This window comes from Silene latifolia, chromosome 6 (genome assembly GCF_048544455.1).
Source record: "Silene latifolia isolate original U9 population chromosome 6, ASM4854445v1, whole genome shotgun sequence".
NCBI lineage: Eukaryota > Viridiplantae > Streptophyta > Magnoliopsida > Caryophyllales > Caryophyllaceae > Silene > Silene latifolia.
The window spans coordinates 6,411,871-6,434,802 of NC_133531.1; the positions used below are offsets into that span (position 1 = coordinate 6,411,871).

General features: G+C 39.5%; 3 protein-coding genes across 3 annotated transcripts; 1 reads left to right on the forward strand and 2 right to left on the reverse strand.

Moving 5' to 3' along the window:
• The first annotated feature begins 12,220 nt into the window (after nt 1-12,220).
• LOC141586167 (phosphatidylinositol 4-kinase gamma 4-like) lies at nt 12,221-14,938 on the forward strand. Its single transcript, XM_074407303.1, has 2 exons — nt 12,221-13,609; nt 14,266-14,938. The coding sequence occupies exons 1-2, from the start codon at nt 12,332-12,334 to the stop codon at nt 14,641-14,643; spliced, it is 1,656 nt and encodes a 551-aa protein (XP_074263404.1). The 5' UTR covers nt 12,221-12,331; the 3' UTR covers nt 14,644-14,938.
• Nucleotides 14,939-15,445: 507 nt separating this feature from the next.
• Nucleotides 15,446-15,886, reverse strand: LOC141587448 (uncharacterized). The gene has a single exon (XM_074408934.1). The coding sequence runs from the start codon at nt 15,884-15,886 to the stop codon at nt 15,446-15,448; it is 441 nt and encodes a 146-aa protein (XP_074265035.1).
• A 1,450-nt stretch (nt 15,887-17,336) lies between these two features.
• Nucleotides 17,337-21,498, reverse strand: LOC141586183 (E3 ubiquitin-protein ligase SINAT3-like). Its single transcript, XM_074407329.1, has 3 exons — nt 20,901-21,498; nt 19,056-19,442; nt 17,337-18,074 (listed from the first exon to the last, which is right to left on the reverse strand). The coding sequence occupies exons 1-3, from the start codon at nt 21,150-21,152 to the stop codon at nt 17,712-17,714; spliced, it is 1,002 nt and encodes a 333-aa protein (XP_074263430.1). The 5' UTR covers nt 21,153-21,498; the 3' UTR covers nt 17,337-17,711.
• Between the last annotated feature and the right edge of the window lie 1,434 nt (nt 21,499-22,932).

The window sequence follows — 22,932 nt, forward strand, 5'->3', positions numbered from 1 at the left end:
TACACTCCTTGCCCATGCGATGAAGTCGGAAATGGTAGGGGAGATGGTAGAGTAGAGTCTTTCGTTCTCAATTGCATGAATTTCATTTTCGGTGGGAGAAATGAGGTGTGAGCAATCTAAGGTAGATTCATCACTTGTAATCACTAGAACTCCAAGAGGATTCTGAGTGTTGTTGGGTTTACCTCCCGGTGGTATTGGGAGTCGGCCATCTTCAATCATATCCTGAAGCACGTGTTTCAACTTGTAGCATTTTTCCGTGTCGTGCCCCTTGCCTCTATGGTATTCACAGTATGAACTTTCATCCCAGAACTTGGACTTTATTTCGGGTTCGGGAGTAGGTCCAATGGGTTGGAGTTTACCTTGCTTCATTAGCCTTTTTAGAGCGTTGGAGTAAGTATCCCCAAGGTTTGTGAACTTCCTTGGTGGGCTAGTCTTCTTGGATGGCTCGAGAAGGTTAACTTCGTCGGTCTTGCTAGTAGAGCCGTATGAACGACTCGTGGACCCTTGATATCCTCGATCTACCGTTTTGGACAAGAGTCCTTTACGGATGTCATCTTCGATTCGTGTTCCCAGTACAGTTAAGTCCTTGAAGGTCTTGATGTTTTGATATCTCAAATGGTTGGCATATATGGGCTTGAGATTATCTACAAACTTTTCCACAAGAGTGGCCTCATCCGGGCGTTCAACTAGTTGAGTACTAGTCTTCCTCCACCTACTTAGGAAGTCGGTGAATCCTTCTTTGTCATTTTGGGTAAGAACCTCTAGAGTACGCATGTTGACTTGGATCTCGGCGTTATCCGCATATTGTTTAGAGAATTCGATTGCGGCGTCTTCCCAAGTAGCGACCTTCTTGTGATCTAAAGTGTAGAACCATTGCTTCGGGATGGTGTCAAGAGATGAAGGAAAGATCCTTAAGAACATCTCGGGTTTGATGCCTTTGATATACATGTAGTCCTTGAAGGCGCGGATGTGGTTCAAAGGGTTCTCGTGTCCTTTAAACTTAGGGATATCCGTCATGCTAAAGTTAGTGGGCAATTTGGAATTGACGGCTTCATACTTACGATTGTTCTCCCTGTAAATGTCATCCCCCTTAAGGTACATCAATTGCTCCTCTAGGTATTGGAGTCTTTTCTGTTGCGATTGTTCCTAGGACAGGATTCTCATCTTTAGACTCGTCATCGGAAAATTGTAGCTCTCCACCTTTAGGGGGAGGTAGCTTTCCCTCTACATCAAAGATACGGTCTTCGATAAGCTCAAGGCGGTCATAGGTTTGTTCTTGAGTGATTTGCATTTGGGTTATCGCGGCCAGGATTCGATCATTACTTTCTTGAATTTGCTGGAGGTTCGTTTCATCACTTGACCCAGGCATCCTGGAAACTGGATAAGAGATCGGCGACGAATCAAAACACGATCGACCATTCTATCACACTAGCTAAAAGAGGAAAAGATTTGACTCGTGAAGTGGGTGTGTGCCACTTGTGTTGAGTGAGTTTTGAAGAAAGACAAGGTCTTTGAAAATGTGCATCCTAGTCAACTGTAGTGTAGTTGTAGGAGTGGACTCGAAGTGAGGTTTTGAAATGGGCTTGTGGCCCGAATTTTGACTTGACAAACGGACAGAGTTTTGACCGGATTTTGTGCTAATTAAAGGCCCTATTTCGAGATTTTTGATTGAAATTGGGTTTTGATTTTTGAAAATTCGTCATGATTTGTTTTGAAATGGTGATCACGTATGGTTTACATATTTATACAAGCATTATAACGGGATGCTGAGTGCATTTAGAAGGGTTTTGGTTTAAAGGGTGGGTTGCCATACCGAACCATCAAACTCGAAGTCTGTGGAGAGGCTCGTGCCAAACAAGAGTAAGGCCGATTCCTAGTCCATTTCCTCAAGTAGTGAAGGCCCTTGATACAAACAAGAGTAAGCATCATGGTATGGATGACGTCAATCGCTATCCATCCTTAGGCCCAAATAAGAATTAGGACCGTTTAGACGGGACGATTGGTCAAAAGGGTTGGGTTGGGCCTAGGAAGGCCGAATTAAACGGTCTAGGAAGACCGAGTTATGAAAACCGACAATTGTCTTGTACAAACTATTCCCTAACCTTGTTCAAGTTTCACCCTAGCTACACGTAAGTGTATTATCCCCAGCGGAGTCGCCAAACTGTGGACAGCGGGCCGCCCACGGGGGGCGCTTGGTGAAGGGGCTCGAAAACAAGCGTTTGCATTTTGTATGGAGTCGCCACCAATTTTTATGGGAAATTGGAACCGTTCGAATACCTCATGTCATGTCAAGACATAAAGTAGTGACATGAACACTAAGCAATCGTTACCCTTAGCATTCTATGTCTAGAATGACTCTCGTGGATGTCAATGAACACGGGTGCTCACGGAGATCTGGAGTAAGGGGTGAGGGTACGTATTAGGAAGCTCTTTTGATCGAACACCTAATCCCGCCCGCCTCGATAGCGGCCTCTACTAATGATTAGGGAAGTTGTTTATACTTGATATATCGTCGGCTATATGCATGCAATGCAACATCCAAGTTTTAATCCTAGCATGTGAGAATTAGGCTAAGTCGGTTAACAATTAGTTAGCATACAATTAGGTCGAAGTTGGATTTTAGTCAAATTACATGTGAAAACATACAAGAAATAGGAAATACAATGAATACAATAAATATAAATTACAATAATGAAAATTACAATAATTACAACGGATTAGGCGATTTATGTCGAAAATACCTTTAAAACGGATAATTTGATAAAAAAGAATAAAAGAATAAAACACGACAGGTCAGAAGGTGATAATACGAATATTAGTTAGTTAATACGTAAACTAATTAAACTAGGTCAAAGCAGAAAAGGAGTTTGAGACGAAGTCATCTGGAACAGCGAAGAGAAGTAATCGCGCCCTTTGGAAGAGCGCGCAGCGATTCTTTGCGCGTCATTCCAAGGGTGAGTTCTGGGCCGAAGCCGAATCGCAAACCGTTAATGTTAATCGGTAAATTAATGGATTGGTTTAAATTAATTGACTCGGATGAAAGTGATTAGCATATTAATTACATATGATTAAAGTCATAAAAACAATAAAACATGGATGAGGCGGAAATAAACGGATTAATTATGTGAAGGGCCGATGTTAATAAATGATTAATGAATTAAACTAACCGAATTAATTAGACTAAACATGATGAATTGACGACGGATTAACAATGAATATCGATGCAAATATATCAACAATGAATCCTTAAACTCAATATGAACGAATTGAATTTCTAAAACTCGGATTGAATATTAATGACGAAAACCCGCAAATATGAATTATAAGGGATTTAAGTCGGATTTATGACGATTAAAACATGTTAATGATGACGGTTAAATATACATGTGAATTATCATGTGAACGAATTAAGGAACAAATATATTAAAACAAATAAGAAAACACACGAATTACAGAGGACGAGGAAGAAGAAAAGAAGCAGGAACTGCGGCAGCCTCACGAAGAGGCGCAGCAGGTGCTGCGCTCCTTCGAAGAGGCGCAGCAGTTGCTGCGTCTTTTCTCGACGTCTGTTTACTGGAAATCCGCAAAAAAGGTTTTAAAGACGGTTTTTGAAATCGGTTTTAATGAGGTACTTTCGACATAAACCTTACAACGATGATTCAATAAATAAAATACAATAAATAAAAGAGAGATTAATACACCCTCAGACTTACATGTTGACGGAACGAGATGAACTAAGAAGATCGATTAGTGATGCTCGACGCGAACGTAAGGAAAGAGTGCCCTCGTAAGAGGAAAACGATTTAACAAGTTGATTAATTAGATTGATTGAGTGTAGTGGTCAAATTGGTCGGTCATGCAACGGAGAGAGGTCGGTACCGGAAGGATCCGAGCTTACGTGGTCGAATGTTCAAGCACGTAGGCGCCAATTAGTAAGAACAAAGTCTAGAATGCAAAGGGAGAAGAGAAGGGCGGACACTCGCGTGAGAAATATGAGGAACGGAGGCTCCTATTTATACTAATCACACGGAGGAATAGGGTTTCGGAGACTCTTTGGAAGTGAATCTCGGAAAGATATAAAAAAGATACGTAAATCATGCAAAGAAGGGCCTGGGAAGAGGCGCAGCAGCCGCTGCGTCTCTTGGAAGAGGCGCAGCACCTGCTGCGTCTGTTCCCAGGAGGTTTCCTCCTACTTAAGAAAGATTTCCGTGTTTAAGTTATGGTAGGACGGAATTAATTCGATTATCTTTTGAATATTACGGGATATTGTTTGCCAAAAGATAAAATTTAAGAAATATGGAATAGAAATATCCGGAACATTCCAGAACATTCTGACTCGGGATTTAACAGTTATCAGAAAATGGAGACGGTTTTTGACCCGGACTCCGAATGTACTCTAATTACTGCCAAAACGACCGTATCGGGACGTAGATGACAACTAAGAGGTTGACATTAATATTTGAGCAATCACTTGACGATAATCTTACGAACTGTCACAAATCGTTCCGCGAATCAAACATGCGGCCCAATCATCACCGGGTGGTTTGCGAGGGGTGCAGAAACGAGGTGTCTACACACCTTTGAAGGAAATCCGAGTCATCTTACCGATGAGACATGATTCACACGTGCCAAATGATTGAAAATCAAAGGCCGAGATAGCTCCATTCTTTATGAGCTGTTTTACGCGTTTCTCATTAATGTGTCCCATGCGGCAGTGCCATAGATACGTTTGATCTTTGTCACCAACCTTTAACTTTTTATTCATTACGTGTAATATTTCATTGTCCGATCTAAAACATAAATTCCATTCATGGAGACTGCCTTGCCGTAAATCATATCGTGTAATGAGAAAATGCAAGTATTATTCTCTATTACAAATGAAAAACCAAGTTTATCAAGTGCAGAAACAGAAATAATGTTTTTAGAAAGACTGGGTACATAATAGCAGTTATATAAAAATAACTCCAATCCGCTAGGAAGCTGGATCACATATGTTCCCCTCGAGACGGCAGCCACTCGTGCTCCATTCCCGACACGCAGGTCCACCTCACCCTTTACGAGGGGTTCGATGTTTCGGAGCCCCTGCACATGATTACACAGATGAAAACCACAACCAGTATCTAGTACCCAAGTTCCGTAACTTGCGTGGTTAATCTCAATCATATGAATAAAAGTAGAAGAGGAAGAAAACATACCAACAGGTTTAACACGACCTGCCTTTATGTCCTCATGGTATACGGGACATGTACGCCTCCAATGCCTGGGTCTTGTGGCAATGGTGACACTCCATGTTACCATCCTTGCTCTTTATCGCGCCTGATGAGTTGCTCGACTCACCAGGACCACTCTTACCTGAACCCGACTTCTTAAACTTCGCCTTACCTATCGCTAGGTCTCGCTTTAGCTTTGCCCTTACCCTTGCCTTTGTTTGACACAACGAGAACATCTTGTTTCATGCTCCCACCGAACTTCATGTCCTTCTCGTGCCCGTACGAGAAGGAGTGCAGTTCATGGGAAGTTTTCTTCAAATCATTCATATAGTAATTCGCTCTAAAGAGCGCAAAACCATCGTGGAGTGAATGAAGCATGCGGTCAATCACAATGTTCTCGCTGATTTTACAATCAAAGGTCTCCAGCTTCTCGACATTCTCAATCATGCCGAGAATGTGTGGGCTAACCGGTTGGCCCTTCTGGAGTCTCGCATCAAAGAAGCGAGTGGTATGCTCATAGGTCACGATTCTCGGTGCTTTCGAGAATTCCTTAGTGAGCGTGGTGAAAATCTTGTTTGCACCATGGGCTATGAAGCGTTTCTGCAAATTGGATTCCATTGCAAAAATGAGTACGTTTTTAATCGCACCCGCTTCCATACAGAAATCGTTAAACTTGGCGATTTCATTAGCTCTAGTCGTGGGACCGGGTTTGGGATGGGCTCTAATAGATATTTGAGCTTCCGTCGCCAGCGGCAAAGATTCCGTAATGCCGCCTCCCATCCGCGAAGTTTGATCCATCATTCTTGATCGAGTAGACCGATTCATCCGATTCATGAAGATCCGAAGCCAGGACTCACGGTCCAATGTGGCACTTGGCATTGGGTCGTTAGTGGGACCAGCCATTTCGTTATAGCAGTTTAAAAGTTCGTGTTCTACACTGAAAAAGAAAGAAATACAAAAACGAAATAAGCAACTCATCGAGGTGATTTAAGTCTATTTAATTTATATTAACGTGTAGACTCAAGCACTTGCATAATTGATCTCCCTCAAGAACAATACAAGTGATCCCAAGACTCAATTTCTGTAAATTGATAAGCCAACTGTTTAGCTAATTCTTCCGTAAGAACTCTTGGTCGATAGATTTCCGTAAATCCTATCTATAGTCCACCATGATCACAGGATCGTACGAGTGACCATAGTGTTGAGATAAAATAGGTCAATCGGTTCCAACTTACCCGACGTAGAAGGGGTCATATTATGCCTACCGACGAAGAAGGGACTCATTGGAGTTTGACCTATAAAGACCGTTCTCAATTTTGGTTTATACGAGGGAGATCCCATCAACTTAATTATAATTCATATTAAGTGAACGAATAACTAGCGTCTGCGTGAATGAATTAATTTAGGTGATGGCTTAGCATAGATCGTGTGACATGAGAATGTCAATGAAAACTAACTCGTGACCTCTATATGTGTCAGTTTTCATGCAATAAATAGGTGGTTTGGTTTTTAGGCGGAATATGATGCATATTATCGTTACGAAAAATAAATAAAAGAATGCAATACGTAAATAAAATTCCTAGTGTGGCCTATCCTAGTAAAAGAACATAATACAACTTTGGAATCCACCGTTGGACCCGAAAAGCTTGTCTTGATGTTCCATCTTGATCCAAGTAGCGGGAGTGAGCATCCGGTTCTCCATCTTAGGTCTTCTCAAAATTACAATTAAAAATACAAAATATAAACCTATTTACATTCTAATTAAAAACTGTAATTACAAGTGAAAAATCCAAAACGGAGATACGAGATCTCAAAATACAACCAAGACCGTGTTCCATCATTACGGTAACACGTTCTACTAAGGCCACACTAAGTTACAACTGATTGTAAAAATAAATACGTAATAAAAAGCATTCAAAAGCATTCAAAATTAACGATAAATAAAAATGCATCAACTAAAAACAAATTCATTCGTGACATAATTCCGTAATTATGTTAAATTTATCCAAACCACCTTTTAATGATTAAAATTCATGTGATAAAACCGCTTCTATCAATTTAATTTTAATCTAATACAATCCGTTACTTTAAATACGCTTTAAAATAACTTAATGGTACGTGTGTGAACCGTTTCACAATCATAGCGAGTGTACAATATCCGTATAAAGTACATATTCAGGCCAAAAGAAAATTTAAAACAAAAGAATAAATTTTCAAAGCTGCCAAACCAAAAATCACTCGATCCAGGGACATAAGTGCTCGACCGAGGAATAAAAGAGCTCGATCGACTGAACTGCTAGTCGATCGAGAGGATTGCCAAACAGAAAGTGCTCGATCGACTAATCTTGTGGTCGATCGAGTACTTTTATCAGCAAATCTGCTCGATCGAGTACGAGGACATCTCGATCGAAAGCGAAAGTGGTTTTAAAAGTGGTCGATCGAGTGCAGCAAGGACTCGATCGAGTAAAAACAAGACAGAAAAACCACTCGATCGATTAAAAACTTGCTCGATCGAGTACAAAAGTTTCTGGAAATGCAAAACCCTCGTGAAAACAGATTTTACGATACAAAACCAATTTCAATTTGATCTAAAACATATAAAATCAATTCAATAATTGACAAAACTTGACATGTTGCTGTAATCTCCGTATAAAATAACATGTAAAAGAACAAAACGAAAAACAAACCAAAACAGCCGTGTAAAACATGTGACGGCACGGTTTTCTAGACAAAAACAATCGTTTCAAAATCGTTTTATGAAAAACACATAGAAAAATTTACGTGGCCTCGCTCTGATACCACTTGTGGGGTAATATCCGTATAAGACCCTTTAAATTTAAGGATTATAACGTAAATTTAACATGCGATTATCGTCATAAAACATAAATACAATATAGAAACGACAAAGATAAAGAATCAACCTCGGGTCCTTTGTAGTGCGGCGTAAAGAACAGAAATCAACAGAGATTTCCTCCTAATCGTTGCACCCAAGACCGTCTGAGACTATGCCCTTGTGCTAGAAATGCTCTCTAATTGACTTGCAATATCGAGAGAGCTATTGTGAGGTTTTTCCGATGTGAGATCTAGGTTTCAGAGAGAAATGATCTCCAAAACCCTAGTTTTTCTGTAAATGAAAATCACTCAGTCAAAAGGAGAGGGAGCCTCTCCTTTTGTTGCCTCGGTCCGCGGGTCATGAGAGAAGGGAGTGGGCTTTCCACTTTCTCCTCATTTAACTCGTGATCCGACTGATCCGACTCCACTCGCTAAAATGTATATGACGCGGTTTTTATTATAAATCGTCATCGGTTATCGGCTATTAAAACATCAACTAATAACACGGGTTAGTTGAAGTATTAATGCATGTCCGACAAAGACAATATTGTATAATTTATTCAATATACATTAATTAAATATAATCGTTTATATTTAATTTACGAACTAACTGTTTAATTCGCCTTAGCCCATTTTATTTAATCCGTATTAAATATAATATCTCAACATCACATTTTGACTAATTACTAGTCAAATAACTCGGACTAACTGGTTAGTCAAATTTGGCATCAACATGATTTGTATTTTCATCTTGTCACATCTCTCAAACGTATCCTATAGGTGTGACTTTTAGGGACCAGTTGATCACCGTCATCTGTATGACAATAACGTCAAACTTATCTAGCAAGCCAACCGTTATTGATAAACGTGGATCAACTGATAATAATACCAAAAGTATGCCCTTTGATCCTTTTAGAGATTTATAAGTCCTTGCACTAACTGTTAAGGACACCAGCCCCAACATGTACTACAAGAGCTAGGAGTTCATGTAACCTACATGAGATGTTGATTGGCAAGAGCTAGGGCAAGGCTCATGATTCATGGTAATGGCAAGGATCAATATGCCAAAGTATGGGAGTATGCAAGAAGAACATTGAAGTACAACCCTGGTAGTTCAAAGATTTGTGATGTGTGACAATATTGAGAGGCCTCCACCTATATTCAAAAGATTCTATGTCTGCCTAAAATCTTGTAAAGAAGGATTCATACAAGGATGCAGGCCTATAATTGGAGTGGATGGGTGTCATTTGAAGGGTGTATATCCCGGCATATGTCCTGGTTCTTTGTTGGGGTTGATGCAAACAATAACATATTCCCGAGTAGCATGGGCGTGGTTGAGGTGGAGAATAGGGACAGTTGGACCTGGTTTTGGAGCTTCTAGCTAGTGATATAGGCAAAGTAGAGGGGAAGGGCTTACAAAGTGATGTCCGATGAGACGAAGGGTCCGATTGATGCCCTAGCTACTGTGGTGCCAAAGGCCAATATCAGATTCTGTGCAAGACACATTTGGGCCAATCTGAAATTGAGATTCAAAGTGGTCGATTATACAAAGAAACATTCCGGGTGCAGCCGAGCTATGACAAGGGTAAGCATGCCTTCTCTAATGCACTTGTTTTTTTATGTTTACTCTTAATCGTTATTTCTTACAAAGTGTATCTATGTATCTTAAAATGTGTAGGCTGATTTCTCAAAAGAAATGGAGGGCATGAAGCTATTATCAAGAGATGCATGGTCTTTTTTGAATGACATTCCCCCAAGGCATTGGTCTAGGCATGCATTTGACACTACACCGTAAGTCACACCTTCTCTTAAACAATGTGTGTGAGGTATTTAATCTTTGTGTTGAAGGAAGCTAGAGATAAACCTATACTTACACAACTAGAATGGATGAGAAAGTATGTTATGCAAAGATTATGTCAAAAGAGAGAGGGTGCTAAATCATATGAAGGGAGAGTGATGCCATATGTGGATAAGTACTTAGACTGGGCAAATGATGAGTCCAGATTTGCTACCTTTATGCAACGATGAGCATGAATTTGAGGTGGAACTCGAGAGGGGAACAAGTTGTTGTGAACTTGTTAGACAAGACTTGTGGGTGCAACCATTGGAACTTAATTGGTTTACCTTGCCCACATGCAATGGCATATATCTTGGAAAAGAGAATGGACCCAAAAAACTATGTGGATGATTTCTATTCAAAGGAGAGGTACATGCTCACCTATGCCAACAAAGTTTCCCCTATGCCTGGGGTAAAACATTGGGAACCTCTTGCTATGCCGAGCCACTACCACCACCCTTAAGGACCATGCCGGGAAGACCTAAGGGAAAGAAGAGAAGAAAAGAAGCTGGAGAGAATGAAGAACATCAACTGAAGAGAGGGAAGAGGTCTAAACATTGCAAAGAATCGTGGAGGCTCGTGTCACTACAAGAGAACTTGCAAAAACCCACCGCACCACCAAACACCTTTGTGAGGGCACTGCAATGAGACCACAAAAAAGACCGAATGGGCAAAGAACATCGAGAGAGAAATCAAGGGCAAGGGCAGCCCAAAAGGAGGCATGGAAAACAAAGACATCTCAATGGAGCATCATCAAGCACCTCCACCTTTGCTATGCCATCAACAAACACTTCCGCACCTACTTCATTGTCATTCATGAGCTTTTATCCAAGCTTCTAATGTTCAAGGAAATCAAGCATGGCACCAGTCTTGATCAAAGTCATGAATGCTATTGTTATTGAACTTGTGTAAGGTTTATTTATGAACAATTCAACAAATTTCTAAACCTGCTTTTGTTACTTATGAACAATTAGTTGGACTTGTGTAAGGTTTGTGAACTTGCTTTTGTGATGTAATGCAATTCATCGAGTTTCAGTTTATCAATATTTCAAGATTTGTGAACTTGCTTTTGTTGTGCTAATAACCAAATGCAATGTAAAAAATTAAGCGTGTAATGAACAAGCAATTAAAATGAACAAGCAATTAAGAAGAACATAAGGTCTGACATTATCATTAAGAACTTAAAACCCACATTGTCGTTGCCATTACATTAAACATAGATACTCAGACTTACATACGACAAACTACTATGAAAATGATGAGCATCATACAGGCAAACACTACCATAGACAAGCCGCAACAATAACGCCCTTCTCATACTTTGCCATGAAGGCTTTGTTCTTGATTTTCAATCTCAAATTGTAGCTTCTTCCTATCCTCCTTAAGCCATTGTATTTCACGACTCAAACAACCAACTTCATAATCAACAAGTCTCTTCTCCATCTTGAGCTTGTTGATTATCTTTTCTCGCCACTCGGTTTGAACGCGATCATGCCAACGAAACCAACGACAACCAACCATACCCACTGTTGGGTTAGAGAACTTGCAATTCTCAAAACGTCTTCCTGGATTGTCATTAGTACCAGACGTGAAAATGGCAACCAAGACACCACAAAGACATTTTTCTGGGTTGCTCTTCAACGCCACTGTTATGACTGCTTTCATAGCTACTTTCAATTGACATTTTGATTGGCAAGCTAACCCTAATTTTCAAAAGACAAATCAAACCAACATCAAAATCACAACCTAATTACCAACAACCATATCGAAATTAAAATGAACAAAATTAACCAAATCCAAACAATGGAGAATGATTTACCTTGAGAGAGAATGAGAATACAATGAAGGAAACAAAATCCAAACAAAATTGAGGAAAAGAAGAAGGATTGAAAGAGAAAGAACAGAATGAATGGGGGAATTAGAAAGAAGAACACAACACAATTATAAAGGAGGAAATGAGGGCAAAATGGTCCGAAAAAATAGGTTTTAACTCAAAAAATTTAAAAACTGACGGAAAAGCTGCCGGGAAACGTTATTGGGTGCAATTTTTGAACGGAGCCATTAAGTTGGGTGTAAAAAAATAAAAAAAAATGAGGTGGAAGTTATTTTAAAAAAGTGCATTTGCTGAGGGTGTATTTGATAAATTACTCATGAAAAATCCATACACAGTCACTTTCTCAATTCCGTATAAAACGAACTACTCTTCGACTCTTTTTGTCGTCGTCTATCTTCTCCATTAATCTTTGTGTTATTGTTCTTTCCCAATTTCAAACCCTAAAAAAAATACCAAAAAAAAATCAAATCAGGTAAGTAATTGATTGATTCTGTTCCTAGTTTATGCTATTACTTTGATATCATTAATGTTTTGAAGCTTAGGGTTTCATTAACTGCGAGTAATTCCGTTTTTTATTCAATTTTAATCTTTCCTTGTTGTTATAGTACAGAAATTATAATGTCGGCTGCATTAGTTGTTAGTAGTAGGTCGGAGGATCCCGTAGTTTCGCCGCAGTCTTTCCCTAGTTTGCTTGATTTGAAATTGGATGAATCGATTATGATAGAAGTGAATGTGCAGGGGAATATGCATAGGGCCCCATTACGGTTATTCAAAGATGAATCGATTCTGTCAGTTAAACTAACGACTCAGAATCGAACCGGGTTTGTGGTCAAGAACCAGAAATTAGTGTATGGTGGGAGGGAATTGTCGAGTAGTGATTCGCTCGTACGTGATTATGATATTGCGAATGAGGATGTTTTTCATATTATGGTTAAGCTTACGGATTTACAGGCGATTAAGGTTAGGACTGTGTGTGGGAAGAAGCTAAGTTTCAAAGAGAGAGCGAAGAAGGTTAAGGGGTTAGGGTATGAGGAGGATCATGAGCTTATTTATGACGAATTATTGTTCAATGATATTATGAAGCATAATGACAATGGTGTGATCCTTTTGATTGTTAGGAAGTCGTCAAAGGTTAGGTTTAAGCCTGTGGGTAAGAGCTTCGAGTTATCAATTGATGCGTCTGATGTGATTGGTAAGAATTATGAATATGAATGTGACGGAGATAATGCGGGAGTGGAGAAGGACATTTTGGTGCCAGTTGTTGGGAATCCAAAGAGTGGTGTGCCAAAACCCGTATTGGATGTAATAGAGATGACTAAAAATGGGTTAGCTAATGGGCATTCGCCTATCATGTCGGCCGAGGGGTCAGGTGGGTCCTACCTTATGTTTGACTCGACTGGATCTGAGTATGTTTCTGTTTTTAAGCCGATCGATGAGGAGCCTAAGGCAGTGAACAACCCCCATGGACTACCTTTAACTTCAGATGGTGAAGGGTTGAAGAGGGGTACAAGAGTCGGGGAAGGAGCATTCAGGGAAGTCACGGCTTACCTGTTGGATCATCCAATTAGCGGGAGGCGTGTCATTTCTGGAGATGCAATTGGGTTTTCTGGGGTGCCACCTACTGGCATGGTCAAGTGCTTACATAATGGATTCAACCATCCTAATGGTATAAAGGATAAGTTTGGATCTCTGCAGAAGTTCATGAAGAACAATGGCAGCTGTAAGGATATCGGTCCTGGTGCTTTCCCGGTTGAGGAGGTACACAAGATCTCTGTTCTGGACATGAGGTTGGCCAATGCTGGTAGGCACTCTGGAAATATATTGTTTAGCAAAGACAGTGAAACTGGCCGAATTACCCTTATACCTATTGATCATGGGTACTGCTTGCCGGAGAGTGTAAGTACCCTTTCCTGCTTTTTGTTTCGTCTCTTTTTGCTGCTATTTACAAGTCAATGCTGTGATTGATTCTATGGGAGTCTGTTTGCCAACTGTTATGGACCTTGTCAATTATTCAATAATCACATATAAAGGTGGTTTTTTGTTGAATTGTGTTTCTGTGATTGCTTGGAACTTGTACATATAACATATGTAGTGGTTTTTTGTTGGTCTATTAGTTATAATTGTATAAAACTATAAATCTGTGTTAACGTCGCAGATTGTTTCCATTCTCCCGAATAGCGTATTTAATGCTTGTCCTATTATAATAGGAATAAAATTGTGTCATCGCTGGTAAATTTCTGCATGATTTTGTGATTTGTGCCTCGGAGCTTATTATGCTATGACTTCAATGTTTTTATTATCAAAAGACTTACTGAATTTAAATCTCTTTGCTGTACCCGCATCATATTCAACTCATCTTGACAAGAACATTGTGTGACCTCTATGTTCGGTCGTTTCTTGAACTTGTTCAAACTGTTGGTTTGATCATACATAGATTCATGGTTTCTAGTCCTTTTTTTATTTGGAGGTTGAATTCTTAGAAAAAGCTTCATGTTCTTGAAGATGCGTTAATTCATTGATTAATCCAACCAAGTTATCTCTTGTAAATATAGTTTGAAGATTGCACTTTTGACTGGCTCTACTGGCCACAAGCCAAGCAGCCATACTCTCCAGAGACCATTAACTACATCAAATCACTGGATGCCGAGGAAGACATAGCCCTTCTCAAGTTTTATGGGTGGGACATGCCTGTTGAAAGTGCGCGCACTCTGCGTATCTCCACCATGTTGCTTAAGAAAGGTGTGGAGAGAGGGCTGACGCCGTATGCAATTGGAAGCCTCATGTGTCGTGAGACTGTGAGGAAGGAATCCGTAATAGAGGAGGTTGTTCAAGAGGCAATGGATGATATCCTCCCAGGCACAAGTGAAACGACATTCATGGAAACAGTGTCCCGGATCATGGATCGTCGTCTTGATGAGATGTCGGGATAGTGAGGCCTGGCCATAAGTACATACATGTCCATACACTCGGTACATATGCATGAATGAATGGGGTAATAACTAATAATAGGGTCACCATTTATATTAGTCAAGTTATTTTCGTCAGTTTGGATTTCACCACGTCTGGGAGCCTATCAGCTTGTTGAGTCGGCTTTGTCAGACTAGTGTTATCTCTATCCTATCATTGTCGCGTTTTCTTAGTTTGTGTTCTGCCCAATAAAGTATACTTGAAGTAATCAGGTTACTAAGGTCAGACTTTCTTTATCCAGTGGTTGGTGTTCTGAAATCGGAATGCGCATCTAGAACGCTTAATGTTTGTGTATCTACAGTTTGCTGTTTCTGCGAACCTTTTTAGGCTTAATGTCTCCTGATCTCACTTTAATCGTCCAAATCTCAGGATCAATTTTGATTTGAGCAATCGACTTGAGGCTTTATCTATAACACGAGAAATGAAACGCTATGTTTTTACTTGTAAGTTGTATGATCGCGGTATTCTGATCTCTCATCTCTCAATTCTCTGGAAGAACATCTTTACCTATTTTGATCTCTCATCTCTCAATTCTCTGGAAGGATCCGAAACACTAGACTACAATTTCTTCCGCAACATACATTGAATACATCATGATTAATGCCACGCTTCGTAAAATAATGGCATAGTCCTAAATTACATCATAAGTCTACATAACAAACATTTCCCAAACTTTTTTTACACTTGCTAATGATCTTCTGATCATACAATCTCGAAAAAAATGACTAATCTGAATCGGAATTCACAGCAAGAAGCTTTGACTGATCAACAATTATACCCAAGAATGGATCCATCAGCAACACGAACACTAACCCGACACCTGGCAGAAACCTCAACATGATGAGAAAACACTTGAACAACCTTAACACTCCCAACCAAAGTCATTCTAGTCTCAAGCTCCATATTGGGCCCAGGCCCAACAACCGACCCACTATCCGCCACAGCCGAAACCCCCGCACCCTGCGCGGCGTCCCCAACAGGAAAAGACTTAACCAAAAAAGTAGCAGACACAAACTGTGTCCGACCCGCAGCAATAGTAGCAGCGGGAATATAAATTGACCCGACCGGGCCCGCAGAAGCTGAAATGAGCTGAAGTGAGCTGCCGTGATGCGAGAACGAATACCGATTAGGGTTACGGACCGCGGCGTATTGGATGAAGGTGAAGTTGGCGTCGGTGGTGTGGACGGTGAAGGAAGGGAACCGCATTGAGGTGACGGAAATGGTGGGGTCATGTGGACGGAAAAGGATGAAAATTGTGATAGCGGCGGCGAGGATGAGAGTTAGAAGGAAGGTTGTGGCTAGGATGCATGAGGCGAAGGATCGGGATCTTGGACGGTGGTGACGGTGGTGGTGGGGAGGTGGGTATGGGTAAGGGTAGTATTGGTATTCTGGTGGTGGTTGGTGTTGTTGTGGGGGTTGGTGCGGTGGTTGTTGTTGTGGTGGTGGTGGTGGTGGTGGGTGACGGGGGGGTTGGTGGGGAGGTGGGGACATTTGAGGAGTAGTGATGAAGAGAGGAGAAAGGGTGTGTGAGTGTGAAAGTGGGAAAAGAAGAGTGGAGAGAATTGAGATAACAAACAAATGTGCTAACAACAAGGTGTCAGAGTAAAGCAGACTAGTGGGACTCTACTGTGCATCACGAATTCTTGTTTAAGACGGTAGACGGGTATATTCCGTCTTAAAGTTAAGATACTAGAATGAGACGGCCAGACAAAAACAGAATGTCTAGCGAGTTAGAAAAAAGTTTGTCTTATCTATAATCTTACTGTACATACATACGCAGTATGTTAATATGGAATACAGAGTACATCACGAATTATTGTTTTTAGACGGTTTTAACTAAAGACGAAAAAATGTCGTCATAATAAAAAGTGATAATTTAAGGATAAAAAGTAACTAAAATTGTTACTTTCTAAGTAATGATAACCTTTTATCAGAAAATGTTTGAATTTTATCATAAACTGGTCACATTTTTTCCATCGTCATTTCGGACACCTAACGACTGAAATGAGAATTTGCTCAACACAAATTCTCATTATAGACGGAAGATATCCGTCTATAGTTATACACGGGCTAAATATTCACCCACTTTAAGCATAAGACAAGCAATAAGTTGCATGGTGGGGCCCAAAAATGTCACAACTTTATACATATTTAACTCGTCTTTTACTTTAGACGGATATATCCGTCTACCGTGAGACTAATTGTTTGCTCAATACTGAGTATTACTATGTATAGTGAATTTAATTATTGAGTGAGGCAATCTTTGAAGATTAGCATTAGGGATATTATATAGCTAAAGCAATCCTAGATTGGAATCACCTGAAAGATAAGCTACCTTGAGGGTTGAGGTAAATATGGAATTGGGGTTTGTCGCATCATCGATCGGTTTTTTTACTCGGACTTGAAGATTGGTGAACGAGATTGAGATACGGTCAAATAATAATGATAATGGATTTGAACTTAACGAATTTGAATTGCACTATTTAAGTCTCAAAAGTGTAGTAAAGGACTGAAGGCGGCACGTTCTGTGTGCTCCTTCCATCAAGCCGGAAAAGTGTGACCAATTCTAGTTTGTGGTCGATCATACCATCGCTTTTCATGCTCGGATAAGGCTGTATTAACTTGAATCAGTGTCAAAGCAAGAAGATCATCATCATTTTGAACAGCATTACACAAGTTCATTTAAGAAAGCATACACATTAGTACATTACACAGGAATCTGTCACAGATTCCCAACTTTTTTTCAAGAGATTAACATCTTTCTGGTACAATTGAAATTATTGCCGACAGACGGCCGACAGGAACTTGACCTTTTCTCTCTCTTGGGTAAAAGAGAAACAGACAAGTAACCGAGTTTTGAGCCTAAATCATAGCCGGTCAATTACAATGCACAAGAGAATGAGTGTTAGAAAATCTTAAACTAGAATACACTTATTCACATCGGCAACACAGTAATTTTTACATCAGACGAGTAACACTGTTATTTTGTCCCAGACAGGTGGACACGAGACGAGGGCACGTGGCTAGAGGTTCAAGTGCAAAGATTGGGAATACAGGCACCTCCATCAGGGTTATGCTGCTCCTTCCATATACGACCAGTGACACGTAACTTGAGTTCCTTGCGGTCCCCACCCGAGAAAAAAAGAGCCATGTTTCTCTGTATTATGAGACCATCATGGCTATCCCTAACCTTCCTATGGCTGTCTCTAACGCTTCTTGGCGTTCCTTCAAATATGAGTTTGCGTCCATAGCCCCCGACTTCAAGGCTGTAGCAATAGTTCCTCGCTTCCATCTCGTCCCCCATGAATCTCACGAACGCCATGTATACTGGTGCCATTCCAAGCTGAAATGCCTCAAAATGGAGGCAGAAATACTGTCCAAAGCAGTGGAAAACCTGGAAAAGGAAATCCATTAATACTGTGTACATCATCTGCATGAAGCCATGAATCAAGTGTACCTTGGAAGTATTTCTTTCATGACCACAGAGCAGAGAGAAACAGCTGTTTACAGAAGTGCGATTGTGAACCACATGCTAATTGTAACAACTATCCCTATAAAAGTTGCTTTCAGCGCCTAACATAAGTCATGGTACGATATAAATGTGTGTAGCTAATTCTACTTCATTAAAACGGTTTTAAGAGACTTTCTATTTCTGTGTTTTGGATAATAGAGATGGGTCGTGATCAGGGAAAAAGAAGGACAAAAGTGAACAGGCAACCAAATGCAATTACTCAGGCAGCTGTAATTACTCGTCAACTGATAGGGAAAACACTGGAGAACAATAAGAAAGGGGAACGAATGAAAGGATCCCTCTTGTTTTCCAATACCATTCCTTGCAAAAGTTACCAAGATAGTGAAATATTTACGATAAAAGGAGAGTGTTACAGATTTGTTTCCTGTAACAAACATATACCCTAAAGACAAGAAAAACACCTCTTGCAATGCAATGCACCACCGCTAACACAGCTGTAATTTGAAAACATTTATCAAATGCGTTAGTTCTTCAATTATTCTAGAGATACGAAATTTGAGTTGGTTATCCTTATTTGTGGTCTATGTTCCCCTTATTATGGCCTCTTGTTGAAAATACAAGACGATATGCAAATGTGCCTCTTTACCAAAGTTACTTCCAAATACACAGTATAGTACAATTTAAGTAGCAAAATTATTGGTAAAATTTTAGAAATACGGACTTTTGTACAAGGCGTCAAGAAACTGCTGCTAATGTACTGACGTATTTTGCTACAAAGTCGAGCACTAAAAATTTTTGAACAACTACTCCATATCAAAAAGTTAGGTTGATGAATGATAATAATGCTGGTTCTGCCCAGATATTCAGGATCATAAGGACGGAGGGGAGCAAGAAGAAACTTACAGTCAACATCCAAGTCGCGTTTTCCACCTCACGTGGATTAGACTTCACATAGCGATGGTTAAATGTACATCCAGAATGCATGTCGACCTTGTGGTCATCCCTTAAATGAGCCACAAGATAAGGGATGTCGCCAGTTACAGAGCACTCAGACCCAGCATATGGACAATTGTATGGCCTGAAGTTACATATTGCTTCGTGTTTCAGTTTGCTGTAGTAGGGGAGGATCTCTGGGCATCCAAGGGAATAGTATTTGCATGGAAGCTCGAGAGATTCAGCAACCTTCTCCAATGCTAGACATCTTATATCTCCGAGTTCTAATCTGCAGGTGGGGCATCGGTTTTGCACACGTGTTTTACAAGTCGAGCAAAGTGTGTGTCCATTTCGGCACTGCAAGAGTTTCAATTTGTCAGAAAAACTGGAACACCCAACTATTGTCTTTACACGTGATAAATATGAACTGGAACTCGATTAATGCTAACAATTTATCAATATATACAAGTCATGGAACTTTGGCAGGAGAGCATGACTGTAACTTCCTTACCTATGACCAGGGAGCACGAGGGCAGAGTTAAACTTAAGATACTGAGAGTTAAGACAATATTACACATGTCATCAATGCAAACAGAATACTACAGCCAGGGCAACTGTGGTACAACTCAACCAACACAATCGAAGGACCAAATCGTGAGCGGAGTAACAATTAACCATGAAAACAGCATGTGAATAATGATATCTTCCACAAGTAATTAATTCAAAACTAGTGACTTTCAAGCAATAAAATTGCTTACTAATTCAACCAGTGATTTGATTCCTTCATCCCTTCCTTTAATTTTTGTCGATTGATTCAGATCATTTTTCGTAATTTCATCAGTACTTCACTCTAATTACCCAGTACTTCCAAGTTCCAGCCTTCCAGGCAACAAACACCAATTTCCCACAAAGCCATCAACCTACAACGCTACCACATCTCTCCCTCCGTCTATACTGTAACCCATTTTGATCCGCCTCAAACCGAAGGACGAAGAACATTGCCTATACTTCTATAATCAATCAATCAACAACAACAACAACATTACCCCATTGCCTCAATGGCTCCCGCAAATTGCGGGGTAAGGGGGTCGGATGTACGCAGCCTTACCCTTGTGTTAGCAACACAAAGAGGCTGTTTCCGAATGACCCAAGATGAAAATTGCGTCGAGAACTGCATTGATTTATTCCATTATAATCCATGACCAGCCACTTCTATAATCAATCAACTCAGCATTTTTCGAAAGAAACCAATCATATTTAAAGTCTAGATTTCCATAATCTAATCAATCTCACAAGGAACTATCACCAACAATAAAAGACTCAGTAAACTGATCAACACAAGTAATAGAGCCAAAACCCCAAAAAGATTGTAAATTTAGTGATACAGGTGACTTAACAACAACATTACCCAATGCCTCCCGCGAAAAGGCGGGGTAAGGGATTGGAAGTACCCAAATTTACTCCTATGTTAACATAAAGAGGTGGTTTCCGAATGACCCAAGATGAAATGACTTACTCTCTTAGTAATTTCACAGCACTCTCCTACTCACCAATACACAATTAACCCTAGAATCAGAAATCTTTACACAATTTCAAATTTTATACTAAGCATGATTCACAAACAACAAGATCCATACTAAAAAGCTGGAAATACTCACATCATACAACAATCACATACAATATACAAACCCATAATAGTGCAACCGCTATGAAACAATTTCGATTCATGTCAGCCGAACCCAAATAAATACAAAAATATCAAAATTAAACTCAAATAAAAAACCAAAAATTTAAAAAAAAAAAAAAAAATTCAACCTGGTGAATAGGAGGGTACATAGAATTAGTACAAACGGGACATTCAAGAAGTTCATGAACACTAGTTGATGGGGGAATATTATTATTTCCTGCATCAATATTATTACTATTATTATTTGTTGAATATGATTTTGAATTTGATGGAGAAAATTGATGATGAATATTATGACGATGATGATGATGATGTTGAATCACTTCATCTTCATCCATATCTATGGATGATGATACACATTCAATACTATCCATATCCATTATTTCAAGCTATTTTTGAATGAAATATTATATTAATAAAAAATTCAATTATTGCCCAGATCAAGAACCCCACTTGGGATTTCCCCCAAATTATAAAGATTTGAAATTTATATGATTTGGGTAGATGGGTAGTTAGATGGATGGATACACTGTCTGGAGATTGTGAAAGGGGAAAAGAAAGAACCCTAATTTTTCCAATTTCACAGTTGAGAGTGGAAGGGGGTTTACTTAATTGGGTAACTGCGGGCGTGTTTTTGTAGCAAATTCTGTAATTGGGAATAATATGAGTGACGAATAATTTACACTCATCATGTACTCCACAATATCTACAACTGCCAAACGGGTCAATCGATTTGGGGTTGGTCGGCTTTTTGATTTGAATCATTTTGAATTAGATTGTTTTGTGTAAGTTTCTCTTACGACGGGTATATCCGTCTTAAGAATAAATGGGTCAAGTGATGTGCCACATGTTGACAAACAGTTTGTATTTCCCCATGCATTAAATCTTTGTCTTATTCATCTCATATGGGTATACTTGATCCGTCTTAAACTTAAGACGGATATCGCTGTCTTAAATAGTAAGAATTTGTGGATTGTTTTTGATGTAGTATTATCTTTTCTGTATAAACTACTGTCTGACAGGTCATTAACTAAGTACGCTCCAATAAATATTGAGTCGGATCATATAAAGATAGGTCAATTTAAATTATTAGTCAAATTTGGGTGTTGGTCAAGCACTCACATTGAGTTAGTTTTTAGTAGTATCGGATATTTTTTTTTCGGTTACGAGTTTGGAATAATTTTTTTCCTCTTTTTGAAAGTAAAGATTTTGTAAAAATGATGATTTAAAAAAAAAAAAAAAAAAAAAAAAGACACCACTTTATAAATTTGTAGTTCAGAAAAGTTTATTCAGCCAAAAGAATTTAACGAGGCATAACTCTTGGCCCAAATTCAGAATAATAAGAATTAACTGAGACGGAGGAGTATAATATATACTCCGTATGACAATTGTGGACTGTCATCCAATATTTCTACATATTTATGATAACTTTTAGGTCGATATTTAATGAAGTACAGTGACATTCTTCTAATTCCTACCCCATCATCTTGTAGAGGGACAATCGGGTCACTCAGGTACGTGACGGGTCGGGGCAAAGCAGGTCGAGTCAAATCGAGTTCTGGTTTTGCCGGGTTAGTGACGGGTTTGGGTCGATTGGAGTTCATGTCGGCTCATCTTCGGGTCAGGTAATTCATGGGTGGCAGGTCGGGTTATCAGCGGGTCAATACCAGATCACGTTATCAACATATATTTCATCTTATTTATTTAGTTTTTGATGGGTAATTTTATGTTTAAACATTGGTTAGATGTATTAATTCTAGTTTTAAGGGAAAATAATTTGGTCAATTTGGTCTTAGTTAGTACATTATTATTATAGTTCATTATCAGATCATCCATCGTGTTGAGTCAATATCGGGTCACAGTTCGGGCTGAGTCGGTTCGGGTTGGATAAAGAATGCTGCAATTGGTTATCGATTCAGGTCGGTTTCGATTTGCCCAATTTTCAGGTTCTATCGGACCGAGTTCTGAATGCGGGTCGAATTTCTGGAATCGGGCCAGCTTTTACCAACTCTACCGTGTTGTACCACCATTCATGAGGTTGGTCAAATTGAGACTTAAGCAGAATCATGTGTTGAGTAGAGGTCACGTGAAGTCGATTATAATTGATTATTGAAAAAAAAAAATATAGTGTTTACAAAATACTATTACTAGTCCAATTAA

Excerpts from the sequence above, each read along its gene's own strand:
- LOC141586167 (XM_074407303.1), top strand. The coding sequence starts at position 12,332 with ATGTCGGCTGCATTAGTTGTTAGTAGTAGGTCGGAGGATCCCGTAGTT. Across the intron at positions 13,610-14,265 it reads GGTACTGCTTGCCGGAGAGT|TTTGAAGATTGCACTTTTGA; the intron begins GTAAGTACCCTT and ends TTGTAAATATAG.
- LOC141587448 (XM_074408934.1), bottom strand. The coding sequence starts at position 15,886 with ATGCGGTTCCCTTCCTTCACCGTCCACACCACCGACGCCAACTTCACC.
- LOC141586183 (XM_074407329.1), bottom strand. The coding sequence starts at position 21,152 with ATGGATATGGATAGTATTGAATGTGTATCATCATCCATAGATATGGAT. Across the intron at positions 19,443-20,900 it reads TGTACCCTCCTATTCACCAG|TGCCGAAATGGACACACACT; the intron begins GTTGAATTTTTT and ends AAACTCTTGCAG. Across the intron at positions 18,075-19,055 it reads ACGCGACTTGGATGTTGACT|GTTTTCCACTGCTTTGGACA; the intron begins GTAAGTTTCTTC and ends TTCCTTTTCCAG.